At 41.3% G+C, this 25258-nt stretch overlaps 1 protein-coding gene across 4 annotated transcripts in view; it reads left to right on the forward strand.

The window, feature by feature from the left end:
• The window catches only part of SYBU (syntabulin), a 55268-nt gene that overhangs the window by 11843 nt on the left and 18167 nt on the right, over positions 1 to 25258 (forward strand). For all 4 annotated transcript variants that reach the window (XM_073330298.1, XM_073330300.1, XM_073330297.1 and 1 more), the window contains one exon: positions 6412 to 6609. In XM_073330298.1, coding sequence (XP_073186399.1) covers positions 6412 to 6609 — 198 coding nt within the window. The remainder of the gene's footprint in view (positions 1 to 6411; positions 6610 to 25258) is intronic.

Below are 25258 nucleotides of genomic sequence, written 5' to 3' on the forward strand. Positions count from 1 at the left end.
TACAAATCTTGGAGCATAAGTGTGCCTTCATCCTCCACCATCACAACTGTCCCCCACAAAACACTGGGTAGGGTTATGCAGTGATTCATAGCCACAAACCGGGATTTGGGTGGCCCTAAAGCCAGTATATAAAATATGACTACAAAAGACTATGGGGTGGCATATCCAGCACTCTCATTTATTATTAGAATCCAGACTCTGGATGCTTTTTAAAGGGTGTTGCTCTTACAATAATCACTGTAATATAATCCATTCTAGTTGTCACCAAAGTTATAGCAGCCTTCTACTGGAGATTATGTTGTAAAAGCAGGCCTAATAAAATGGGTGGAGTGTAACATTCTGTGCTATTGAAGGATCAGACACTTACTCCTACAAGGATTATTCATGGATTTTATTTCCAAATGTTTAAACTTCTGTAACTGAACCAACTATTGTTTACAGTTTCTTTTTTCCATGTATATTATGGTTTAATACATATATTACAGGGAACGTCACTATTTCTATTCCTAAACTGCTTATACCTTGTAAGATAGAGAATCTTTATCAGCTGCAAGGGACTGCGATGACTTCCACTTTGGACTGTAGACAGAGGGGAGAAATTAGCAAAAGCAGCTTTGATAATAGGAAAAATCTTCATTTTCTCTGGAGATCGATGAAGTGTCTGACTAAAAATAGTTTGTGGACCTTCCTGTCTAAATGCTTTTGTGATACGATGTCGAGGCCTCTGGGAATTATGTCATAGGAGAAACATTCAGATAGGATGAAGGAGGATCTTTTTTTATGCTGTCAAAGTACATCAACTGCTGCTGCATCCATAGAGTTAAGTTGTAGCTATCATTTTATAAGGAATTCAGATGTAGGGGTAATATATTACAGATCCTGCACATTTTCTTTAGATGTACTTTTGCTAATCATTTTTACTGTAATTTGTAGTGCTGCACTGTTTAGACCATTTTACCAGATATAATGATGTATTTTAATGTCAATATAAACTGTATTGCTGGTAGAAAGAAAAGGAGGACTTGTGGCACCTTAGAGACGAACAAATTTATTTGAGCATAAGCTTTCGTGAGCTACAGCTCACTTCATTGGGTGCATTCAGTGGAAAATACAGTGGGGAGATTTATATACACAGAGAACATGAAACAATGGGTGTTACCATACACACTGTAAGGAGAGTGATCAGGTAAGGTGAGCTGTTACCAGCAGGAGAATGGGGGGAGGGGGAAACCTTTTGTAGTGATAATCAAGGTGGGCCATTTCCAGCAGTTGACAAGAACCTGTAAGGAACAGTAAGGGGGGGGGAATAAACATAGACAGTTCAATCACCTGCCTATCATAGAATATCAGGGTTGGAAGGGACCTCAGAAGATCATCTAGTCCAACCCCCTGCTCAAAGCAGGACCAATCCCAAATTTTTTCCCCAGATCCCTAAATGGCCCCCTCAAGGATTGAACTCACGACCCTGGGTTTAGCAGGCCAATGCTCAAACCACTGAGCTAATGGGGAAATAGTTTTACTTTGTGTAATGACACATCCACTCCCAGTCTTTATTCAAGCATAAGTTAATTGTATCCAGTTTGCAAATTAATTCCAATTCAGCAGTCTCTCGTTGGAGTCTGTTTTTGAAGTTTTTTTGTTGAAGAATTGTCACTTTTAGGTCTGTAATCGAGTGACCAAAGAGATTGAAGGGTTCTACGACTGGTTTTTGAATGTTGTAATTCTTGACGTCTGATTTGTGTCCATTTATTCTTTTACGTAGAGACTGTCCAGTTTGGCCAATGTACATGGCAGAGGGGCATTGCTGGCACATGATGGCATATATCACATTGGTAGATGTGCAGGTGAACAAGCCTCTGATAGTGTGGCTGATGTGATTAGGCCCTATGATGGTGAACCCCTGAATAGATATGTGGATACAGTTGGCAACGGGCTTTGTTGCAAGGATAGGTTCCTGGGTTAGTGTTTTTGTTGTGTGGTGTGTGGTTGCTGGTGAGTATTTGCTTAAAGTTGGGGGCTGTCTGTAAGCAAGGACTGGCCTGTTTCCCAAGATCTGTGAGAGTGATGGGTCGTCCTTCAGGATAGGTTGTAGATCTTTGATGGAGATGTTTGGAGAGGTTTTAGTTGGGGGCTGAAGGTGATGGCAAATGTACACCCCTTCCAGTGTTTTTCCTTCCCCTTCCATTTTTTTAATGGGATGGTCAGCTGCAAACTGATTAGCAGAGGTACATTCTCAACTCACAGCTGAGGTTATCTTGCCCCTTGTGATAGACAGTACTGTTGCATGTGCAGCTGCTACTTTTGGCAATACTGAACATTTTGATCCTGTAGAAGACACTGCATTGAAAGGTACATCTGATACATCTAAGGAAAAAATGTCTCTTTGGCAGCATGAACTAGATCCAGAAAATGTTTAGAGGTTCACTTTTTCCATACTAATGATTAAATTACAAGTTCACACAGAAGCCTTAGGTGTATAGCTTGTTAAAAATAACAAACAGTAACAGGAAAGAGGAGTACAATAAAACCATTCATTTTCTGCAGCTGAAGTTAAAACTCTGACTTGGTTGTTGAAGTGTCTAAAGGTCAGAAATGATATGACTAGAGAAGACTTATTGTTGTTAGTGCCAAGTTCACTTTGTTCCTTGATAAGTGTCATATCACAATGCAAGCTGTGGAGCTTAATCAAATTAATTATAATGGGGATGTGAAAGCAGTACATTATCAGAGGCTGTATTAACTGTCTGCTGATCAAAACGTGTATTTTCTTTTGCTAATCTGCTTTCTTATCTCCTACATTTGTTGTTGGTTTTCCACATTTGTTGCTTTTGTTTTTAGTGGTTTAATTCAGAGTTGTGGGTAGGGGTCTTTTGTTTGTTTTAAACTGACGCACCTTCACAGGATTTCATCAGCTCCTGAGATACTTTAAAGTAGAGTTTAAAATACTGGTGTTTAAAATACTTTGTGCCTAAACTATATTCTAAATATAGCGTTAAGGTTTTGTAAATTTTGTATGCTTTGGAAGAGAGGGTGTTTCTAGAAATAGCAAAATTTGTTGCTTTTAAGCAGAATTCAAGAATTCACTCAGCAGAACCAATCCATGTCCAGTAGATAAATTGTGTATACCTTTCTGTGTTTATGAGGTAAAAATTGGTGAGTCCTGCTGACTAATTCACAGAATAAAATTAGTATTGATCTTGAGAAAATTACCTTCTATCCTCTGCATTTTGAATTTGATCATGAGATTTATATGAATTAGTAAAATAAAGAACAAGATAATGTAAGGAAGAACCTTGTGTTAGCAGGGCACAATTGCCAAAAGAAGACAAGAATTGCCAAAAGAAGACAAACAAATTCAGTGTGGAACTTAATTTATCTGCTGCAGTCACAGGTGTTAGCTAATGAAGTTTGCAGCATGGTCAGGTAGACACCTACTCAGTCTCTTAGTTAACTTGGAATAGACTGCTAGCAAACACTTTTCACCTGTAGGCCTTGCAGGTAATTCACAAAGTAGATATGGTTGTCCTCCTGACTCAGCAACATTGCTAGAAGCAGGCAAAGCCCCCCAGAACTAACTCGAACTGGCTGCTGTTACTTTTGGGCTAGACTCAGGCGTGAAAGTAAGTCTTGGGACTTACCGGTACGGAGCTGGGCTGGGACCGGCTCTGGCCCCCGGAAGGGGTGGGGCCTTGGGCAGAGGGGGCAGGGCTGAGGGAGGTTAGAGCCAGCCCTGGCCCACCCTGTACTGGCAAGTGCCTCCTTCCCCCTCCCCGGGGTAACAGCGGCAGCCGGGGCCTCTGGCAGCAGTTTAAAGGGCCCTGGGCGGTAGCGGCAGCTGGAGCCCTGGGCCCTTTAAATCGTCCCCGGAGCCCCGCCTCCGCTTCCCCAGGGCTCCAGCAGCAGGGCTCCAGAGATGGGGCTCCGGCTGCCACTACCCCCCCCCCCCGGGCCCTTTAAATCGTCCCCGGAGCCTGCCGGAACCCTGGGGAAGTGGCGGCGGGGCTCCGGGGATGATGTAAAGGACCCAGGGCTCGGCCGCCACTACCACCCCACGCCCTTTAAATTGCCGCCCCAGCCCCGCCACCGCTACCCCAGGGCTCCGGCAGCGGGGCTCTGGCAGCAATTTAAAGGGCCGGAGGCTCCAGCCGCTGCTGGGAGCTGCAGGCCCTTTAAATTGCGCCTGGGGAAGCCGATCCACCCCGGTACGGTGCACCGGCTCTTGCCAGTACACCGTACCAGGGTGTACCGGCTTACTTTCACCTCTGGCTAGACTGTTATATTTCTTATTCAGCTGCGCAGGGAGTATGGAGAAGTAGGCCCCTTCTTACTTCCCTGTTTGGCAGTGTAAAGGGCTGGTTGTTCCAGCCACAGTGGGAAGAGCAAAGACAGCTTGTCTGAGACTCACTCTTGCAAGCAAGTGGGTGGAAAGGGTTAGAGAGTGCTCTCATCAGCCAGGGTAACTGACCAGGCACATAGCGGGAATAAGATGCTTCAGAAAAAAGGATGTAATAACTTTACTCCCCTCCCAAAACAAAGTGGGAGCAAGAGAGGAATTATGATTAATAACCATTCTCTGGTCTGATCCGAGGCTAGGTCTGTGCTGCCCCTTACTCTCAGTCAGACAGTAACATTACACATTCTAGCCCTTTCTTTCCACCCTCCTTCTCTGGGTAGACATGGTTTTCAGCTGGTCCCCTTGCAGAGCTTATTGCAGAAGCAGACGTGAATTATAGACGTGACAATGAGCAAACTGCAGTGTAACAGTGGTTACAGAAATATGATTGTGTACTTAGTTAAGGTACATCTGGGTGTGTCATATTGTAGCTTGTGGTGGGGAGTTTTATTCATGAAGACAATACAAGATGAATGCACAGTGCAAATGAATAGTGAAAAATACTGGCTTTATTTTACTCTTGGAAAGAACAAATAAGAGACTGAGTTCTCTGGGACATGGGATATTTCTGCGCTTAAAGTGACATCATGGTTAAGGGCTTTTTAATATACTATATATTTTAAATAAATAAGTCACCTATTGTGGGCATCACAAAAGAGGTGAGTATTCAGGAGGCATTCAAATAACAGTAGGAAGGGGCTTAAATATGTTTGGCTATCTGTACTGGATACCTTTTTACTATGATTTGTATTTGAGTGCTAGTAGTTTTATTGTGTTTGTACAACTTTGAATAAACCACCATTTTAGTATCTCCAGGAGATGAAAGCTAACGCGTATGCACACTAATGCTGGTTTACACAGAAGTACTGTTCATATGGTGCAGCAGTTTTAGTGCAAGGTATCAGACAGCCACTTTCTGGAAATGAAAAAAGTTGCTTTAAAAGAAAAATAGTTTATGCTGAGGCATGTTTACTGTTTTCAGTAAAATGATCATTACATTTCTGAATGTCATGCATATCGAGTGTACATTGATTGAAGCAATCTAATGAATGAATATTCTGGATCAGTTGGCTTATCATATTGTAGATATTTATAGGATAATAAAATACTAGAGTTGCTCAGTAAAAAAACCAGGAAAAATACCAAAGCAAAACAAATATTTCAGTTGTAATTATCCATCACAGAGACAAAAATGCCCAACCAAAATACTTAAGCAACCATAGATGCATTGTACAATATAGTAAATAATTAAAATTGACAGTATACATTATATTATATGCAGTGATGTTTTGCTGTAGACAAGTGTGCGTCAAAGACCCAAATAAATGAGTCGTCCAGAGTATTTGGTATGGGCATTGAATTGCATTCTAGCAAAGCGTGTTAAGGCCTTAGACTATTGTATAGTCAGTAGGACATACTGTCACCAAAACGGGTCTGTGTTGATAGTGCACTCTCAATCTGGTCAGCTGTAGCCACACAGCTTAGGCCCTTGGACTTGAAGGCCCTTCTGTAGTTCTGGTACGAAGGATCTGTGGGGGAAAAGCTGCCTCATTCTCACTCTTGGCCCATAGTTCCGTTCATACGGGAGGTGCACAGTCAGAACTTGGCTATGTATGACACATGCACACAAATCAATTTTTATTTTAACACATTTCTTAATTTGTATACTTCATGTTATAATATTCCATTACCATGCTGAGTAAGAGGAGGTTAAGCTTGGCTCCGGGTTTTCAGAAGTTGTCTCTGATTTTGTACTTTCACAGAATTATGGAAACAAATATTTACAGTGGCATTTTATAACACTTAGGTATCCAAGAACCATATTGCACCTACAAAATGGTGCGTTCATCTCTTGGGTGCAGGAATGCAGGAACAAAGTGGGCCTTATCTTTGTGCACAGGTTGCGTGTCTTAGAGAAGGCTGTTTCTGATTTGTATGTGGTATAGTCCAAAAGTTTTCTGCCATCTTCATTTGACTTATTAGTTAACAAATCTTGTGTTCATTTTTTGTCTTTTCAGATGACACTGGCTGCCCTAGTAGCCAGTCAGTATCTCCCATTAAGACTCCTTCTGATACTGGAAACAGTCCAATTAGTTTTTCTACAGGCAGTGATGGAGACTATACCAAAAAGAAATGTAATGCTGGAACAGTGGGGGAAGGAAACCCACAGTCTGCACGATATAAGAAGGAAACAAAGACAAACCTTGTAAAACCAGGTAAGTACATTTTAGATTGTTTCATTTTGTTAATTTCTCTTCAATACGTACAGTGTATTTAAAAGTTCTCATCAAGCAGCTCAGAGGATTTTGTTTATGTAGCTGGTGAACAGAAAAACAACTGGTCCCTTTATATATGATTAATTGCAAGATTTGAACAGCAGTAAATAGTGGATCTTTTTAGTGACAACATAATAATTTGAGACCTTGATAGAATTTTTTTAAGACTGGATGTGATGTGAAATGTGCTGAAATGCAAATTTTTCTATGTAGAAGAAGTTGCACATATTTTTGTTTTTCTTCCTAGTGACACATCCCTATAAATCATTCTGGGACCGGGATAGAAGGAGCTTTGCTTAACTTCTTTCAACACATGTTTTTTTTACGTATCAAGTCTCTTAAGGCCAGATTTTTAAAGGTATTTTGGCATCTAAAGATGCAGATTGAAACCTAGGGGGATTTTCAAAAGTGCTTTGGTGCCTAACTCCCATTGTTTTCAAACATTCAGCTAGGCACCTATCTTTAAATATCTGTCCCTTTGCTCATAAGTGCACCCTCAAATGTGTGCATCTGGGTGGGTGTGATTTTAATGAGAGCTCTATGTGTGCATCCAAGAGGGTAATTTGGCTACTATTGTTTTCAGACACTAACTTTAACTTAATAAAATGTGATATAATAGATTTAATAAGTGTGAACATCATTGGACCACATGGTCCTTGGTATGAGGATTATGTGAGATCCCAAGTAAGGGAAATTGGGGTATGGGGAATGTTATGCATCACTACTGTTTACCTCCTTTTTAAATTGCTTTTTTGTGTTTACCTTTTCAAAGGGCTCGTTTTCTTCCTTTTTTCCATTGTGGAGTTGAGAGTTAAACATAATTGTTAGTATGAGTTTTTTACCGAATGGTGAAATGTTTTAGCTGTACTATTACACTCTAATAAGTTTCAGAGTGGTAGCCGTGTCAGTCTGTATCAGCAAAAAGAACGAGGAGTACTTGTGGCACCTTAGAGACAAGTACTCCTCATTCTTTTTACTCTAATAAGTGGAGTTGAGGATTCAGTAGACAAGGTCTGTTCCTTTTGAGCTCTGAATCAGTTACCTAACATGGTTTTAGAGGGCACTCTGCAACCCAAGGTGATATCTCTCAAATGAGGTTTAAAATGAAGTCTCTGATCACTTACGTTCATTAAAGATTTCTAGGGACCCGACCGTCCCTGCACCATTAAAGTCAATGGGAGCTAGGGTGACCACATAGCAAGTGTGAAAAATCAGGACGGGGGTGGGGGAGTAATAGGAGCCTATATAAGAAAAAGCCCCAAATATCGGGACCGTCCTTATAAAATTGGGACATCTGGTCACCCTAATGGGAGCTTTCCCATTTACTACAGTGGACTTAAAATCAAGCCCTAGGTACTTATTGCAAAGCATTGGGGTGGACTAGCTCAGGTGAACTCCCAGATTCCAGTTTGGGAAGGTATCTTCTATTTTAAATTCCACCTACAGTTCCAACTAGATATGACAATTCACTTTCTTCCTATCTTAGATTGTTGGGTTGAGGTGTTGTTTTTTGTTTTGTTTAAATCAAGTGCCCTAGTGGGGTGGGGTTGTTTGGAGTAAAGTGAGTAGAGCACATGAGTCGTCAAAGCTGCAAGAAAAATACAGTCTGTTGAATGAAAGTTATATGGATATGAATATAGCCAAAGGTAATATTTGTAGAGCACTTTGGAAATCTTTTTTGATAAAGGCCCCTGTACATGTAAGATTATTAAGTTACTTGACACATTAACTCATTTTGTTGTTTCAAATTATTACATGTGCATTATAGTATGACATAAAGTTGATAGTCTCTTACTAACAACGGGAAGCTGACTCCATTTGAGATAAGCCTTTGCAGACTGGCTTGCTTTGCATATTTAAATAAACTACTTTTTTAATTGTGATAGTCCTTTGAGCAACAAGAACACATGTTTTCTCCATATTTATATCTTTGATATCCCCACCCATTCATTCCAGAGAAACATTATTTTGTCCTCATTATGATTGCCTTCTTCATGCAGGCAGATTGCTTATTTTGTGGCTGTCAGGGTCAGTACATAGGTGAGTTCACAATATGTGTCCCTCTAGTAAGGTTGTAACCCTTGTGCTGAGAGCTCAAGCACATCAGCTCTTGTGACGTGACAGATCTCCGCTGTGTGAGAGGCAGTAGTTGAGGTGGTACTTGATTCTCGGTTTCCTGTGCCACAGAAAGTACCTTCAAGCTCCTCTCACCAACCACACCAGACCTTTCTTGGTGGAATGCGATTGAAATCTCTTCCTAACTAGCAGGAGAAAATATTCTTGAAATGGAGAGAGATAGTTGTACTCCACTCCCTTCCCTCTGCCTGTGGGGATTGAGGCAATGCTCGTTTAGCTCTGCTTTCCCCGTCTCTCTCTTGGTGTAAGGCAGGTCCACTCCCTACAGCCTGTCTTTGCAAGAGTTTCTGCTGATTCTCTCACTCAGGGAGATATGGCCCCTATCCCAAGAAACTCATAATGTAATTGAACACAATATACAGTGAAAAGAAAAGGAGGACTTGTGGCACCCTAGAGACTAACCAATTTATTAGAGCATAAGCTTTCGTGAGCTACAGCTCACTTCCTCAGATACATCCGATGAAGTGAGCTGTAGCTCACGAAAGCTTATGCTCTAATAAATTGGTTAGTCTCTAAGGTGCCACAAGTCCTCCTTTTCTTTTTACAGCTACAGACTAACACGGCTGCTAATCTGAAATATATAGTGAGTGAGTGTAATGAAGAAACAATAAGAGGGAAGTGGGAGGAAGTACAAGGGTAACAGGAATAAGTCCATGTGATTACATAAGCTACTTATATGTACAACTTGATGGTTCCCAGCCATTTGAAAGGATATTTTAATTAAATATATAAATAACATCATTCCTCTTTTCCTAACAATTCTCACTGGTTTTATGAAGATAATATCTGTATAGGATTTACACAGAAGAGTAGCATAACAATGGTTGCTTAGGGGGAGCTACAAATAAACCACCCCTAACATCACCTTAATTTACAGATATACCATGCTGAGCTAATCTTATGTAATTATCTATGTGTATCATACTGCCACCTTATTGGGCATTTGTCCATTTTTTTTGTCATTCTTTGCCCAGGGAATCATTTATTCCAGAAGTAACACTCAAGCAAATATTTAGATAATTCCAGAAATCTTAGTGTGGGATAGTGGTTAGATTGTGCTCTTGGGACTTTCCTAGCCTGTTCCCATGCTGTTGTCCAATAATTTTTTTGTTGCCCTGACATTATCAGTTTCTCTCTACTTCCTACACTTGGAAAAATCAAATGGGATCAGTTCTTGGAGCATAAGACACTAGCATATTGTAGTAAACCATCTGTGACTCTTGTCTAATAAAAATGTAAGTTTTAACAATCCATTCATAATTTATGTTGTCTGCCTAGTGAACCACTCTTAATCCTCCAGTGCATTGTTGCTGCATTGTGATAAATCTGTGACTGAAAGTTTTGTATGCTTAGGACTGTTACTTATTCATATCAATTTATAATTTATTGATTGTGCACTACATCTGGTTCAAACAAGTGTTATTATAGAAGAATTTCCAAACCAGTTTGAAAAAGGAAACCAATACCCCCCGTTCAAAAGAAATTGCACAACACACAGATGAGTGCGTGTGTTAAAATTTAAAATTTGCACTGAGTCTTTCACGAAGGATGAGGAGATACTGGCAATAAGTACTATGGCATTAGTCCACATTAGCCTGCCTGGCAAAGCGTCATGACGCTTTTCATCTCAGGATTCATGAATCCTATTTTGAGTGTCACTGATTTTCTCAGTAATAAAAAACAGTAGAAAATGTGTTTCAGAGAACAGTTCTGACAGGAGAATGTCCTACAAGACCTCTGATAAGTCCCATCTCTAAATTCTGCAAGTCACATGAAAATCTTATTAAGAACATTGGCAGGTTTTTTGTTCTTTTGAGGTCTGTGTCTTCTCACTTGTCCAATTTCAATGGGAACATTCCTGTGAAAAATTGTTTACTAGTGTAAATAAGGCATTTGCAGTCAGGCCCTAAGTTTGGAATCATGATAAATTTGTAGAGACGTGATAAAAAAAGAGGAATCAGGGATTTACTGAATTAAATATAGCTGAATTAAAAATTCCTTTTTGAGCAACATACAGTATTTACCTGTTAAGTTGCACAAAGCTACATTCAATTTTAAATGTCTTTAAATATTCATAATTGTAGACTGGCACATAGGTCTAGTGGGAGTGCTCTGCATTTCTGCTCAGAAAATCCAGGACCTACTGTCTTTCTTTCAAAGTGTCATGGGCATCTTCAGTCCAGCATAGGAGGGAGATTCCCTTTGGAGGTAATCACTTAGTACCACAAATAGCTAAAATAATCTTTGTTGAGCAATATGAGGCACAGGCCCCCGCTTCTGTCCCCAAAGATCAGCTGTGCTTCCTCCACAGCAATTCTCGGTAGTTATTTCTTCAGCTAGGGAAGGAAGTTTCTTCCCTTCATTGGGTGGAAAGATTGTAACTATAGTTGTGTCAACAGATCATGGTGATGTTAGGGACGTTTTGGACATTGTAGTGACAATAGTCCAATCATAGCAATCATTTAGAATTGAGCCTTGTCATTCATCAACTTTTTTTTCTTTAAATAGATGTGGACAGCATCACACCAGAATCAATTCATCTGTAATTGCAGTGTGCACTTGCCCTATTTCTGCTCTGATACCTATGTACTGCCAGTTCAATCCTATCCAGGTCACATGAATGAGTGAAAGGTTTAACGATCCATAGGTATTTTAAAGTGTCATTCAACTTGCCATTACACTTACTGTGCAGTGCTGTTATGATCTGTTCTACTTTTACTGGGGTGAGTAACTGTCAAGTAACAATTTATTTTAATGAGGTGGTAGTAAACTATCCAAAGTGTAACTGGTAAAGTTCATGGTGGTTAATTTGTGAACTGTATGGGGGAAAGTGTTTCCTATTTTGGTGGGGATTTATCGAGGGAGGGTTTAGGATTGTGTTTGACCGCCACATGAATGAATACCAGTCTAGAGTCAAGTCACCTTTATATTGACTGTGGATACTCAGAGGCTGTGCCCCATCAACTAGCACTGTAACGTTACGGAAAGGGCAGAACAACATTTCCATGGGCTGGAGGATGAGGAAGGGACAGTTTCCCTAAAGTGTTGGTTTCTCCAGTTCTTGTTATAACAGTCATGAAGAGGATAGACAAGAGACTGGGTTATTAACATTTAACAGTCCTGCTGATTTCATCTGGTGCCTCATCATTGGCAACACAGGACAATGGCTGCCTGGGACTCTACTCTTTGGTCCAGGCCATTCAAAGCCAGGGTAGTGGCTAATAAGTCCATCGCTATTCAAGAGTTAATCATCGAAAAGGCCCCTAATTTAGTTTATATTGTTGAGACCTGGCAGGACAATTCAGATAATCCTTTGTCAGCTTCCTCTACTTAACATGATAAGACAGAAGTAGTAACATCTGACTCCAGAATGTAGGTGCCCCGCTCCAAAAACAGAATAGTTTGTATGTATCCAGATTGTCTGTAAATCCTAGGAGAGGATTACATTAGGAACAGTTGTGATACATAGATTGCCATAAAGAACCTTACATTTCTCATGGTCATAAAGCGGTAGAATGATAGGTTTGTTTTCCTCGTGGGGCGGGAGAAGAGGCTGTTCTGTTAATGGCTTGATGCATTTGTATCTTGCATTTAGGTTGCTTTTGTTTGTTCTCAGTTTGTTGCACATTTCTGCAAACATTGGAAAGAATAATAGAACCGTGTCTGCTGTTCAGACTCAAAGACAGAATGTCCTAGTTTGAATAGATGCTATGTAATGGGAATGGTTCTATTGTTCTTTAATAATAGCGAGTTGTGCTTTCACTATCATGTTGAAATGCATTTTAAAATCCTGCCAGTGCTCTTTAGGAAATGTATAACTATATTCTAAAAGCAGGGTCATGCTGTTTTATTGTGAAATTAACATATCTAAAAAGCTGTACTTGGGGTGTAGCCTTGCTGTTTCCCCCCAGTTGGATCCATAACATAAATTGGTGTGCTTGATTTTATTTGCAGATTCATAGGGGATGGGGTGGGGAGGGGAGGGAGACTGATTATAAAATACATCCCTTTCTGTTGTCATTTATTTTACAGTACTTAGTAACCTCTTTTAATGTTTCTGCATTTCAAGAGCACTGTCATCTGAAGGAGGTATAATTGTGAACAATGGAATATCAAAGAGCACAGTATTTTGTCATAAATCTGGGCTTTGATTTGGGCATGCACTGTGGCTCCTTTCCTACAAACACTTGCACATAAGCTTAACTTTACTTGTGTGCAAAAGTTTGGAAGATCGGTGCCTAATCCCTGAGAGCATTCAAGGAAGTTAAATATTGGTTGGTGTAAAATGTGTCTGACTGTTAGAACCCTTAGTGCTGATCTGAAAATTGAAATTGCAATCGGATCCAAATTAAGTCTACTCCCAATATTTACTTAACTATAGGTTTTATAACAAAAACATGGGAGATGGACCGAAAGACATAAGAGATTGATTAGTAGGGGTATATGGAACTTCTTGCCTGTGGTCATTGGTTTTACATATGTACTCACACACTTTGAGTCTCAGGCATTTTAATTTAATAATAATTCGTGTGTAAGCCAGGATTTGAATGAGCTCTCCCCTGACATCTCATGATGATCTTGGGGGGAAGACTTCAGGAGCAGACTGTGATTTGCATAGACACACCTACTCTGCCTAGGTGATCAGCAGACAGAGGTGCCAAAGGGATCGGTTTTGGCTGGTTTTGGGTTACAATCCAGTTTACAATTCCATCCCTGGAATCGACAGTCAACTGCGACCAGACATCGTCATCACCAACGAGGACCAGAAGTGGATCATGATGGTGGACAGTGCCCTTTGAGAACAGGACCCCGGCCTTCCACGGCACCTGAGCTCGAAAGGTGGAGAAATATGCCCCTCTGGCCAAAACCTTGAGAGCTAAGGGTTACCAGGTTCAGATACATGCACTGATCGTCATTGCCCTGGGCGCATGGGACCCCAGGAGCGAGCGAGTACTGAGAGAATGTGGAATGGGTCAGAGCTACGCTCAGTTGATGTGGCAACTCATGGTGTCGGATGCCATCAGGTGGTCAAGGGACATCTACATAGAACATATCAGAAGACATCAGCAATACTTGGAGGGATGAGCTGAAGTGCCTTTGAGAAGCGCAGTCAGGAAAGTAACTGAAATACTTTGCTCGTGGATTGTATTTTCTAAATGGACAACTGACCCTAAATTCTCAATTACTGAGGGACAGTCTTCACTCATTGATATATTTGCTTTCCACAACCTACTCTCTGTACAACTTCTCATGAGTGATGTACCCGAATACTTGGATGCTAATATCCAAACTGTATTCTTAAATTTATTCACCTAAATTTGGGTTATTGCTGATTATACACTATATGTATCTTATGATGTTAAAAACAAACTTTGCATTTGTGAATAATTTAAGCACTATACCCAGATGTACACTCTTTTTTTAACCTGTGTACTATATCATTTTTTTTAACATTAGCTTTAATAAAAATTTTAAATTTGAAAGCAGGAGTAATGAACTGTTGTTATCCTTTTTATATGAGTAAAGGAGAGCAGAACTGTACCTAGAATGTCCTGAATGAAGGGGTGACCCTTAACTGAACCCCTCACTTGTTAAACTGAGGGTAGGGGTGCCAAATCCCAGTGTAAGCAGGAGGGGATAAGGAAAGGTGTTCCTACCGGATCATGTTAACTCTGTTTAAAGAGTCCTAAACACCATTTGACCCTCGCCTCTCCAGTGTTTAAAGACAGAGATGATGGGATTCAAGCATGATCAACTAGTTTCTGTTCAATAGTTGCTAGAGGTGTAATCACTGATGATCTGGGGCTAAGCCTTGACTTGGTGTGGGGACAGTGTTGTGGTGAAAGAGAACAAAGAGCCAACACCTCAAAGAGCCAACCCACTATCCAGTGAAATCCCTAAGCTGAAATCACTAAGAGTTGGGCTAAGGAGTGGACCCTCAAAATGTGGCAGTGAGTGGCAAGCAGCAGTGGTAATGGTGGCAGAAATAACAGCAGTGGCAGAATACAGAGACTGGGGGCAGCAGAAAGAGCATCAGCAGCAGAAAGTGAGCCAGCTGCACAATGGGAACAGTAGCAGAGACATTGCTGAACTCTGGGTCCTTGCTGACCAAGGACACCCAACCATGAGTGGAGTGCAGCAGAGGGAAAAGGGAAGTGGCATGATAAAGGGCCATTAGTTTGTCAGACTTTGACACCACAAAGTGGCAGACTGAGGCCAGCGTCATTGCCATGTATTGTGCGGTGGGTGTTTCTTATAGTTGCATGCTTTCAAATTGTGGTTGTGGTGTTTTCCCAGTTTAATGAATCGTTCCCTTTTAATACAAGTTTTCTCCTGGTGTACACAGACTCAGTGCCTGTAAGTTGGGAAGTATTGCCTCTAGGAGGCACCCAAGAATGGTGTTTAGTTTTCCCAGATTACCGAGTGGGGGCTCGAGCTGGTTCTGTTTTGTATCGCCTAGAGGAATCCTTAGATATTGAACCCAGCTCTTGTTGCTGCTGACTTCACCTGGCGGATGAGCGTACAAAAGTTTTGCTGATGTGGTTGTATTCACAAGTGGTGGTGTAAGGATTAGGGGAGTCTGAGAGTATTAGAGATGAGCGAATTCCAGGTTCACTGAGTAAAACCCATCTGTGTTATGTTTATCTTGAGCACCAGATTTCTTACTAAAAAGAAAAGGAGTACTTGTGGCACCTTAGAGAATAACCAATTTATTTGAGCATAAGCTTTCGTGAGCTACAGCTCACTTCATCGGATGCATACTGTGGAAACTGCAGAAGACATTATATACACAGAGACCATGAAACAATACCTCCTCCCACCCCACTCTCCTGCTGGTAATAGCTTATCTAAAGTGATCGCTCTCCTTACAATGTGTATGACAATCAAGTTGGGCCATTTCCAGCACAAATCCAGGTTTTCTCACCCTACGCCCCCACCCCCCCCCACACAAACTCACTCTCCTGCTGGTAATAGCCCATCCAAAGTGACCACTCTCTTTACAATGTGTATGATAATCAAGGTGGGCCATTTCCAGCACAAATCCAGGTTTTCTCACCTCCCACCCCCATACACACACAACTCACTCTCCTGCTGGTAATAGTTCATCCAAAGTGACCACTCTCCCTACAATGTGCATGATAATCAAGGTGGGCCATTTCCAGCATAAATCCAAGTTTAACCAGAACATCTGGGCGGGGGGGGGGAGGTAGGAAAAAACAAGGGGAAATAGGCTACCTTGCATAATGACTTATCCACTCCCAGTCTCTATTTAAGCCTAAATTAATAGTATCCAATTTGCAAATGAATTCCAATTCAGCAGTTTCTCGCTGGAGTCTGGATTTGAAGTTTTTTTTGTTTTAAGATAGCGACCTTCATGTCTGTAATTGCGTGACCAGAGACCTTGAAGTGTTCTCCGACTGGTTTATGAATGTTATAATTCTTGACATCTGGTTTGTGTCCATTTATTCTTTTACGTAGAGACTGTCCAGTTTGACCAATGTACATGGCAGAGGGGCATTGCTGGCACATGATGGCATATATCACATTGGTGGATGTGCAGGTGAACAAGCCTCTGATAGTGTGGCTGATGTTATTAGGCCCTGTGATGGTGTCCCCTGAATAGATATGTGGGCACAGTTGGCAACGGGCTTTGTTGCAAGGATAGGTTCCTGGGTTAGTGGTTCTGTTGTGTGGTATGTGGTTGTTGGTGAGTATTTGCTTCAGGTTCGGGGGCTGTCTGTAGGCAAGGACTGGCCTGTCTCCCAAGATTTGTGAGAGTGTTGGGTCATCCTTCAGGATAGGTTGTAAATCCTTAATAATGCGTTGGAGGGGTTTTAGTTGGGGGCTGAAGGTGACGGCTAGTGGCGTTCTGTTATTTTCTTTGTTAGGCCTGTCCTGTAGTAGGTGACTTCTGGGAACTCTTCTGGCTCTATCAATCTGTTTCTTCACTTCCGCAGGTGGGTATTGTAGTTGTAAGAATGCTTGATAGAGATCTTGTAGGTGTTGGTCTCTGTCTGAGGGGTTGGAGCAAATGCGGTTGTATCGCAGAGCTTGGCTGTAGACGATGGATCGTGTGGTGTGGTCAGGGTGAAAGCTGGAGGCATGTAGGTAGGAATAGTGGTCAGTAGGTTTCCGGTATAGGGTGGTGTTTATGTGACCATTGTTTATTAGCACTGTAGTGTCCAGGAAGTGGATCTCTTGTGTGGACTGGACCAGGCTGAGGTTGATGGTGGGTTGGAAATTGTTGAAATCATGGTGGAATTCCTCAAGGGCTTCTTTTCCATGGGTCCAGATGATGAAGATGTCATCAATATAGCGCAAGTAGAGTAGGGGCGTTAGGGGACGAGAGCTGAGGAAGCGTTGTTCTAAATCAGCCATAAAAATGTTGGCATACTGTGGGGCCATGCGGGTACCCATAGCAGTGCCGCTGATCTGAAGGTATACGTTGTCCCCAAATGTAAAATAGTTATGGGTAAGGACAAAGTCACAAAGTTCAGCCACCAGGTTAGCCGTGACATTATCGGGGATAGTGTTCTTGACGGCTTGTAGTCCATCTTTGTGTGGAATGTTGGTGTAGAGGGCTTCTACATCCATAGTGGCCAGGATGGTGTTATCAGGAAGATCACCGATGGATTGTAGTTTCCTCAGGAAGTCAGTGGTGTCTTGAAGGTAGCTGGGAGTGCTGGTAGCGTAGGGCCTGAGGAGGGAGTCTACATAGTCAGACAATCCTGCTGTCAGGGTGTCAATGCCTGAGATGATGGGGTGCCCAGGATTTCCAGGTTTATGGATCTTGGGTAGTAGATAGAATATCGCAGGTTGGGATTCTAGGGGTGTGTCTGTGCGGATTTGATCTTGTGCTTTTTCAGGAAGTTTCTTGAGCAAATGCTGTAGTTGCTTGTGGTAACTCTCAGTGGGATCATAGGGTAATGGCTTGTAGAAAGAGAGCTACCACAAGCAACTACAGCATTTGCTCAAGAAACTTCCTGCTCTCCAAGAGAGCTTGGAGAGCTGCCGAGCAGCCTCTTGTTCATATTCCGACCTATTCATGATGACAACAGCACCTCCTTTGTCAGCCTTTTTGATTATGATGTCAGAGTTGTTTCTGAGGCTGTGGATGGCATTATGTTTGCACGGCTGAGGTTATGGGGCAAGTGATGCTGCTTTTCCACAATTTCAGCCCGTGAACGTCGGCGGAAGCATTCTATGTAGAAGTCCAGTCTGCTGTTTCGTCCTTCAGGAGGAGTCCACCTAAAATCCTTCTTTTTGTACTGTTGGTAGGGAGGCCTCTGTGGATTAGTATGTTGTTCAGAGGTATGTTGGAAATATTCCTTGAGTTGGAGACGTCGAAAATAGGATTCTAGGTCACCACAGAACTGTATCATGTTCGTGGGGGTGGAGGGGCAGAAGGAGAGGCCCCAAGATAGGACAGCTTCTTCTGCTGGGCTGAGAGTATAGTTGGATAGGTTAACAATATTGCTGGGTGGGTTGAGGGAACCATTGCTGTGGCCCCTTGTAGCATGTAGTAGTTTAGAAAGTTTAGTGTCCTTTTTCTTTTGTAGAGAAGCAAAGTGTGCGTTGTAAATGGCTTGTCTAGTTTTAGTAAATTCCAGCCATGAGGAAGTTTGTGTGGAAGGTTGTTTTTTTATGAGAGTATCCAGTTCTGAGAGCTCATTCTTATTCTTTCCCTGTGCTGGAAATGGCCCACCTTGATTATCATACACATTGTAAAGAGAGTGGTCACTTTGGATGGGCTATTACCAGCAGGAGAGTGAGTGTGTGTGGGGGGGAGGGGGCGTAGGGTGAGAAAACCTGGATTTGTGCTGGAAATGGCCCAACTTGATTATCATACACATTGTAAGGAGAGTGACCACTTTAGATAAGCTATTACCAGCAGGAGAGTGGGGTGGGAGGAGGTATTGTTTCATGGTCTCTGTGTATATAATGTCTTCTGCAGTTTCCACAGTATGCATCCGATGAAGTGAGCTGTAGCTCACGAAAGCTCATGCTCAATTAAATTGGTTAGTCTCTAAGGTGCCACAAGTACTCCTTTTCTTTTTGCGAATACAGAATAACACGGCTGTTACTCTGAAAGATTTCTAACTGTGCTCAATATTTGGACGAGAACAGCATGTATACTGGTCAACTGATCATGATTTCTGGGGGCTTCCTACCTGCTTTTTAGAATGTCTGCTTTGCAGTAAAAAGAGAGAGAGCTCCAACATATGCCAGACTTCTTAAAATGGTTATGTGCACCCCAATAGTGAACACAACAGAAATAGCCCTAAGTAGAAACATAATGTCATCTAAAGTTCATTCCCATAGAACTTTCTCCTGTTGTTCTCTCTGATTTGTGTGTGGACACAGAGCTGTGCAAATAACTGATTATTCAGTTGTTTATACAAAACTGGAACAGCTTTAACAGAGAGATTGGGGCAGACCCACCTCAGAATAGCTGATTGCTTAGTAGGTAGGGCATTCTGCTGAGGGGAAGGAGATGTAGGTATAAGTCCCTGTTCTAGAGTGGAGATTCAAACCTAGGTTTCCCATATCTCAGGTGAGTGCCCTAACCACTGGACTATGGGGTCTAACTGTCCTTATTTTACCAATTCGCAAAATGTTTCCAAACTGCATTTTTTGGTGAAAAAATGTTTTGGCTAAAAAAGTTTTCCTAGCTCTAACATGGACTTCAAAACCAGATGCAGAATGATAAAGTTTGTCAGGTCCTGTCTACCACTTTGTCTAGCTAGTAAATATGTTGTAAAACAAATGTTTTTGACATTGCTCTTTATAGCTTGTTTCATTTCCTTGCATTTTGTCCCTCTCAAAATGGATGATATCCATTCATAAAGCCAGCTAGTGCTTTCAGTTAATATGCTGCATGAAAAGAGCCCTGCTGCATAAGCTCAATTTTACTTTCACGTCTGTTGCTATGGTGCTGTGTAGATTTGCTTACTTGACCTGCTAACGCAAGGAGTTATTAAAGGCTCCGTCTCCATGGATACACCAGTGTGAAACTATATTCCACAAAAAAATTAAAATACACATCGCTCTTCAAAAGAAAAAGATACAGTGTTTTGGTATGAGGCTGTACTCTTGACTGTTCCCAAATCTGGGCTGTGGGATCTTAGGGTAAAATATTCAAAAGTGTCTAAGTGATTTAGGAGCCTAACTCCCATTGAAAGTAAATGGCGTTTAGGCTTGTATTTCACTTAGACATGTTTTTTCTGACACGGCCATTTTTATATTGCAGTCTCTTACTTTAAATGTTTATTTATCAAAAAGAAAAAGATTACAAAAATGCTTTAACTATTCATGTTACACAATATTAACCACCAGACTGACATGCTTTCTCCATAGTTGACTATTTAAAGTAATATTGAATGGTTTTCAGTATATAAGAGTTAAGAGCCACCTTGTGCATCCAGCAGACGAATTTTACCCAAAACTGTTTTCTTTGCAAAATTAGAGGTCACTGCTATTTTTTTTGGTTTACTAAATAAATGCTACTTTTGAAAACGCTTTGAGTAAAAATGTCCAAAGCACCTAAGCAACTAAGTCCTATTGGAAGTCAAAGATTAAAGTGTTCTTTTACTTCTGGTTTTATATACTTATACTTTGATCACATTTTCTACATCAATACTAGGCAGCTTGCAGCAGCAATTATAGGATAGCTAGCTTCATCTTTGTTCAAGAAATATTTTTTTCCAACATGCAATATGAAGTAACAGCAAAGTGCACTTTAAGCTTTAAAAGTTTTGTATTTCTGCAGAAAAGTTGGCAGAAGCCTATTTTACTAGATATGGCCTGGATAAGTAAAAGTTTAATTCTACATAAAAGGTTTTCACTGGTTCTAACCAGCTAGTGAATACTATGTTACACAATAGCAAACAAGAAGAATAAAACTGTCCTGGATCAGAATGGAACTTTTAATGTTATTAAGCTGCCACTGAGACAGTGATGGCCAAATCATAGGTTTTAGGCTCCCTCCTCTTCCAAAAAAGGATTTCAGCTGTGGCTCAACATACAGTAGATACAATATATGCTTCTTGGTATTTTTAAGATAATCATTGTGTGATTCAAGTTTTGGAAAAAAACGGGGGCAGGTGGAGGATGGGAAAAGCTATATTTCCTTGGGCAAAAATACTATTTTAATGGACACCAAGGGCTCTTTTTTCTACACCAATCCAATATGATATCTGAGTCAAACAAAAACAATGAAACTGGTGCCATACACACTGCACACAGCCTGCATTTATTTTAAAATATGTTAAAGATTGACCTTGAATGTGCTTTGCAGTTTGTATATTTACTTAATTGAAGCTTTTGCCGTCTACTTTTCCTGGCTGTTTTCTGCTGTCTTCAGTCTATTTTGCCTTCATAAGAGAAATATGGTGCATATGAAAGAGGCCGTAATAAATCCTTCTTCAGGAGAATTTATTTTAGTAATTGTGCTGTGCTTTTAAATTATAGTCTCTGTCAGCTCAGCAAATGTTTGAAATAGCTTGCTGAATCCCTAATTCCATTAAAAGAATTCTGGGCCTGGTCCAGCAAAATTTTCCCATTTTTTTCCCACTCAGCTCAGCTTTCATTTTAAGTTATTGGTCATGCAATACCACCCATAACAATCTCAATTTTTCATTAATTTTTTGTTACTTTTCTGCAATCATGTCATCTGTTGCCATTTTCTTTTTATCTTAGAATGTACAAATTAAATTCCTTTAATCTCTCTTCATAAACCATGCTATCTAATCCTGTTGTTATTATTGTTGTCTTTTGGTTTTCTTCCAGTTTATTGATGCCTTTTCAACAAGGTTGCTGGGTTTATATTCGCAAAAAGAAAAGGAGTACTTGTGGCACCTTAGAGACTAACCAATTTATTTGAGCATGAGCTTTTGTGAGCTACAGCTCACTTCATCGGATGCATGCCGTGGAAACAATGAGCTGTAGCTCACGAAAGCTCATGCTCAAATAAATTGGTTAGTCTCTAAGGTGCCACAAGTCCTCCTTTTCTTTTTGCGAATACAGACTAACACGGCTGTTACTCTGAAACCTGGGTTTATATTGTATTCCAAGTGGTGCTTAATCAAGAATTGACTAATGACTTCCTTATTTTTCTTACATGCAGTAGGCCCTATATATGTAACATTTTGAACACTAATTCTCAGAGTACCATTTTGAGTATATGTAGTTGGGGAAACTTGAGGTAAAAAGGTTAAATTGTTGTCAGGGTCAGGATTAGAACGCTGATTTTCTTAACTCATGCCATCAAAACCCTTGGAACAAGCATTTCACCCTTAGTTGATTAACGTGTTGCCTCTGTAGTCCCTGCTTCCATCCCAAATTCCACTTCATGTTACTTTCCAGTCAGTGTTGTCCAGCTTTGTTCTTCCAGATGTGATTTCGTCCTCACTCTTTCAAATCCAAATTAAATCCTATCGGGATAATTATGACCTAATATCTAAATTCCCAAGATTGTTTTGTCATCTTCTTTGGTCCCAGGTGTGTTGACGAACTGCCTCCAAATTTGGTAGCATCTGCAAACTTCATCAATTTACAGTTTCTGTTTATTAATTATGTGTTTATTAATAATTAGTAATGTATTGGAATGACTAGACCAGGGATTGGCAACCTTTGGCACGCGGCCTGTCAGGGAAATCCGCTGGCAGGCCAGGACAGTTTGTTTATCTGCAATGTCTGCAGGTTCGGCCGATCACAGCTCCCACTGGCTGCGGTTCACCATTCCAGGCCAATGGGGGCTGTGGGAAGCGGTGCAGGCTGAGGGATGCGCTGGCTGCCCCTTCCCACAGCCCCCATTGGCCTGGAACGGTGAACCGCAGCCAGTGGGAACTGCGATCGGCCTAACCTGCGGACGCTGCAGGTAAACAAACTGTCCCGGCCCGTCAGTGGATTTCCCTGACAGGCTGAGTGCCAAAGGTTGCCAATCCCTGGACTAGACAGTGTTGGCCCAGTACAGATCCTTCATGGTTTCTCTCTCAATACCTCATCCTGGTTTAATGCTGCACTGTTAATAATTAAATACCCTCTGTTTATACTCATTTAACCACCCCATAGTATTCCTGTGCATACTTAATTGCTTTATATTTTCTAAATTGTTTTTAATAATTCTTATTTTACAGACAAGGGAGAAATTAGTGAAGATTGTTCAACTTTTAGGGGTGTATTTTCCCACTTATATATATGAATCCTATTGTATTTGAAATATGTGTATTTAGGTTGGGAGACTAAAAACTCTCGATTATTAGATAAATGTTTTCTTACTGGTTGAGTGGTAGTGTGGTGTATCCCAGGCACTGGCTACTGATATTTGGATTACATTCCTAGCTCTCCCATTGATTTCCTGTGTGACCACAGGCAAAACACTTAGGTGTTGTGATGCTCAGCATTGCAACACCTAATTTTGAGGCACCTAGAAATCACAGGAACAATACTGAAAAGGAGGACTTGTGGCACCTTAGAGACTAACAAATTTATTTGGGCATAAGCTTTCATGAGCTGTGTATATAAATCTGTGTATATAAATCTCCCCACTGTATTTTCCACTGAATGCATCCGATGAAGTGAGCTGTAGCTCATGAAAGCTTATGCTCAAATAAATTTGTTCATCTCTATGGTGCCACAAGTACTCCTTTTCTTTTTGCGGATACAGACTAACATGGCTGCTACTCTGAAACAGGAACAATACTGTGCACCACAGAATCTGAATTAGACACCTAGGCACCCTAACAATGGATGGGGAGAGATGGGTGTCTTAGAATGCAATCTACAAAAGCCCAAGCACTCTAGGCAGGAAGCCATCTAACTAGCCAATGGGAGATTCTGATGAGAGGGATATGTCTTAAGCCCTGCCCCCTCGTAGAAAGAGATATCTAAGTCTGGGTTTCAGGGTGGTGCCTACTGGGAACCCCTCTCCTGGAGTCAGTTAGGTGCCTTGTGAGAATGGAGTAGGAAGTGGATGCTGGTGCTCATTTTATAACTTGTAGCCCAGTGGTTAGAGCACTCACCTGGGATGTGGGAGACACCGGTTCAATTTCCCTGTCTGCCTGAGGGGGAAAAAGGATTTGAACAGGGGACTCCTACTTGTCCGGTGAGTGCTCAATCCACTGATATCCTGGGATATTCTGGTGTGAGGGTTCCGCAGTCTCTCCTGTTGAAGTTTTTCTACTTTGGATAAATAATTAGAGTCATTGAAACATGGAGACCTGATCCTGGGTCTCTCACCTCCCATGGGGGTGCCTTAATCACCAGTCTAGTGAGTCACACTCTCTCTATCTCTGCCCCGGTTACTCTTTAAGTATTTATACACAATGGAATAGCTTCAACAGAGAAGACTGAGGAAGCCCCACATCAGGATATTGAATAGCTCAGTGGTTCAAGAACTCACCTGAGAGGTGGGAGACCCCTGTTTAAATCCATGCTCCCCCTCAGGCAGAAGGAGGAATTGAACCTGGGTCTCCACATCCCAGGTGAGTGCTCTAACCACTGGGTTAAAAGTTATAAAGTGGGTAGCACTGATACAACCACTTCGTCCTTCTATTCTGGCCAGATTTTGAATGAGACCCGATCCAGTAGGTGGCCTCTGAGCATGCCTACCAGATTGGGCCTCCCCTCACGAGGTACGTGGACAAATGCCTATCTTTTCCCTGTTCATGGATTGCTTTGGAGCTTAGGTGGGAGATGGATGTCCGGACACCTTGAGTGGGCCTGCAGTGCACATGCCCAGAGGCAGAAACTGAGGAGCCTAGGGAACTTCTCCTGCACACATGTAGACATTGAGTGAGTTTAGGCATCTATTGGGTTAGGTGGCAGCTAAGTGGGAGTTTTGTAGATTGCAGTAGAACCTAAAACTGTGGGATTTAGGCACCTAAGTACCTTTGTGAATCTAGGCCTTACTCTCTAGGGCTCAGTTTACCATCTGCAAAATGAGTAGAATATCCACCTCACAGTGTTATGTGAATTAGTGAAGGGTTTTAAAGCGTGAGATCTTCAACTTAAAGTTGTTAAGAAATGTCCTCAATACCACCGCCCCTGTTCAAAAGTTAAAACTGGAAAAACTTTAGGAGAGAGCCATATGCAAGTCTCAGCCTATTGAGAAAAGATTAAAGAGAGAGCTGAAGATTACTAAATTAAGACTCCACACAATTTACTTTTAATTTTTACATAATCAGTTAAAAAAAAGAGAGAGAGATTGGAAGACATTCATATTTTTATCAAGCAAATAAGTAATATAAGCAAAAATTATAAGGAAAATTATTCTAATGCTACTGTAAATCTTGCAAACACAGACACAGGAGAATAGAGTCCATCATGTCTTGGGTCTTACTTTTCACAGGTGTGTGTTTGTAACTATTATCTGTGTCTCCTAGGATATAGCATAACAAAATAGTTAAGGCTACATTTAGGCATTTTTTAGTGCATCTTATTTGTAGTTTTG

The sequence above is a fragment of the Lepidochelys kempii genome, chromosome 2, assembly GCF_965140265.1.
Source record: "Lepidochelys kempii isolate rLepKem1 chromosome 2, rLepKem1.hap2, whole genome shotgun sequence".
Lineage (NCBI taxonomy): Eukaryota > Metazoa > Chordata > Testudines > Cheloniidae > Lepidochelys > Lepidochelys kempii.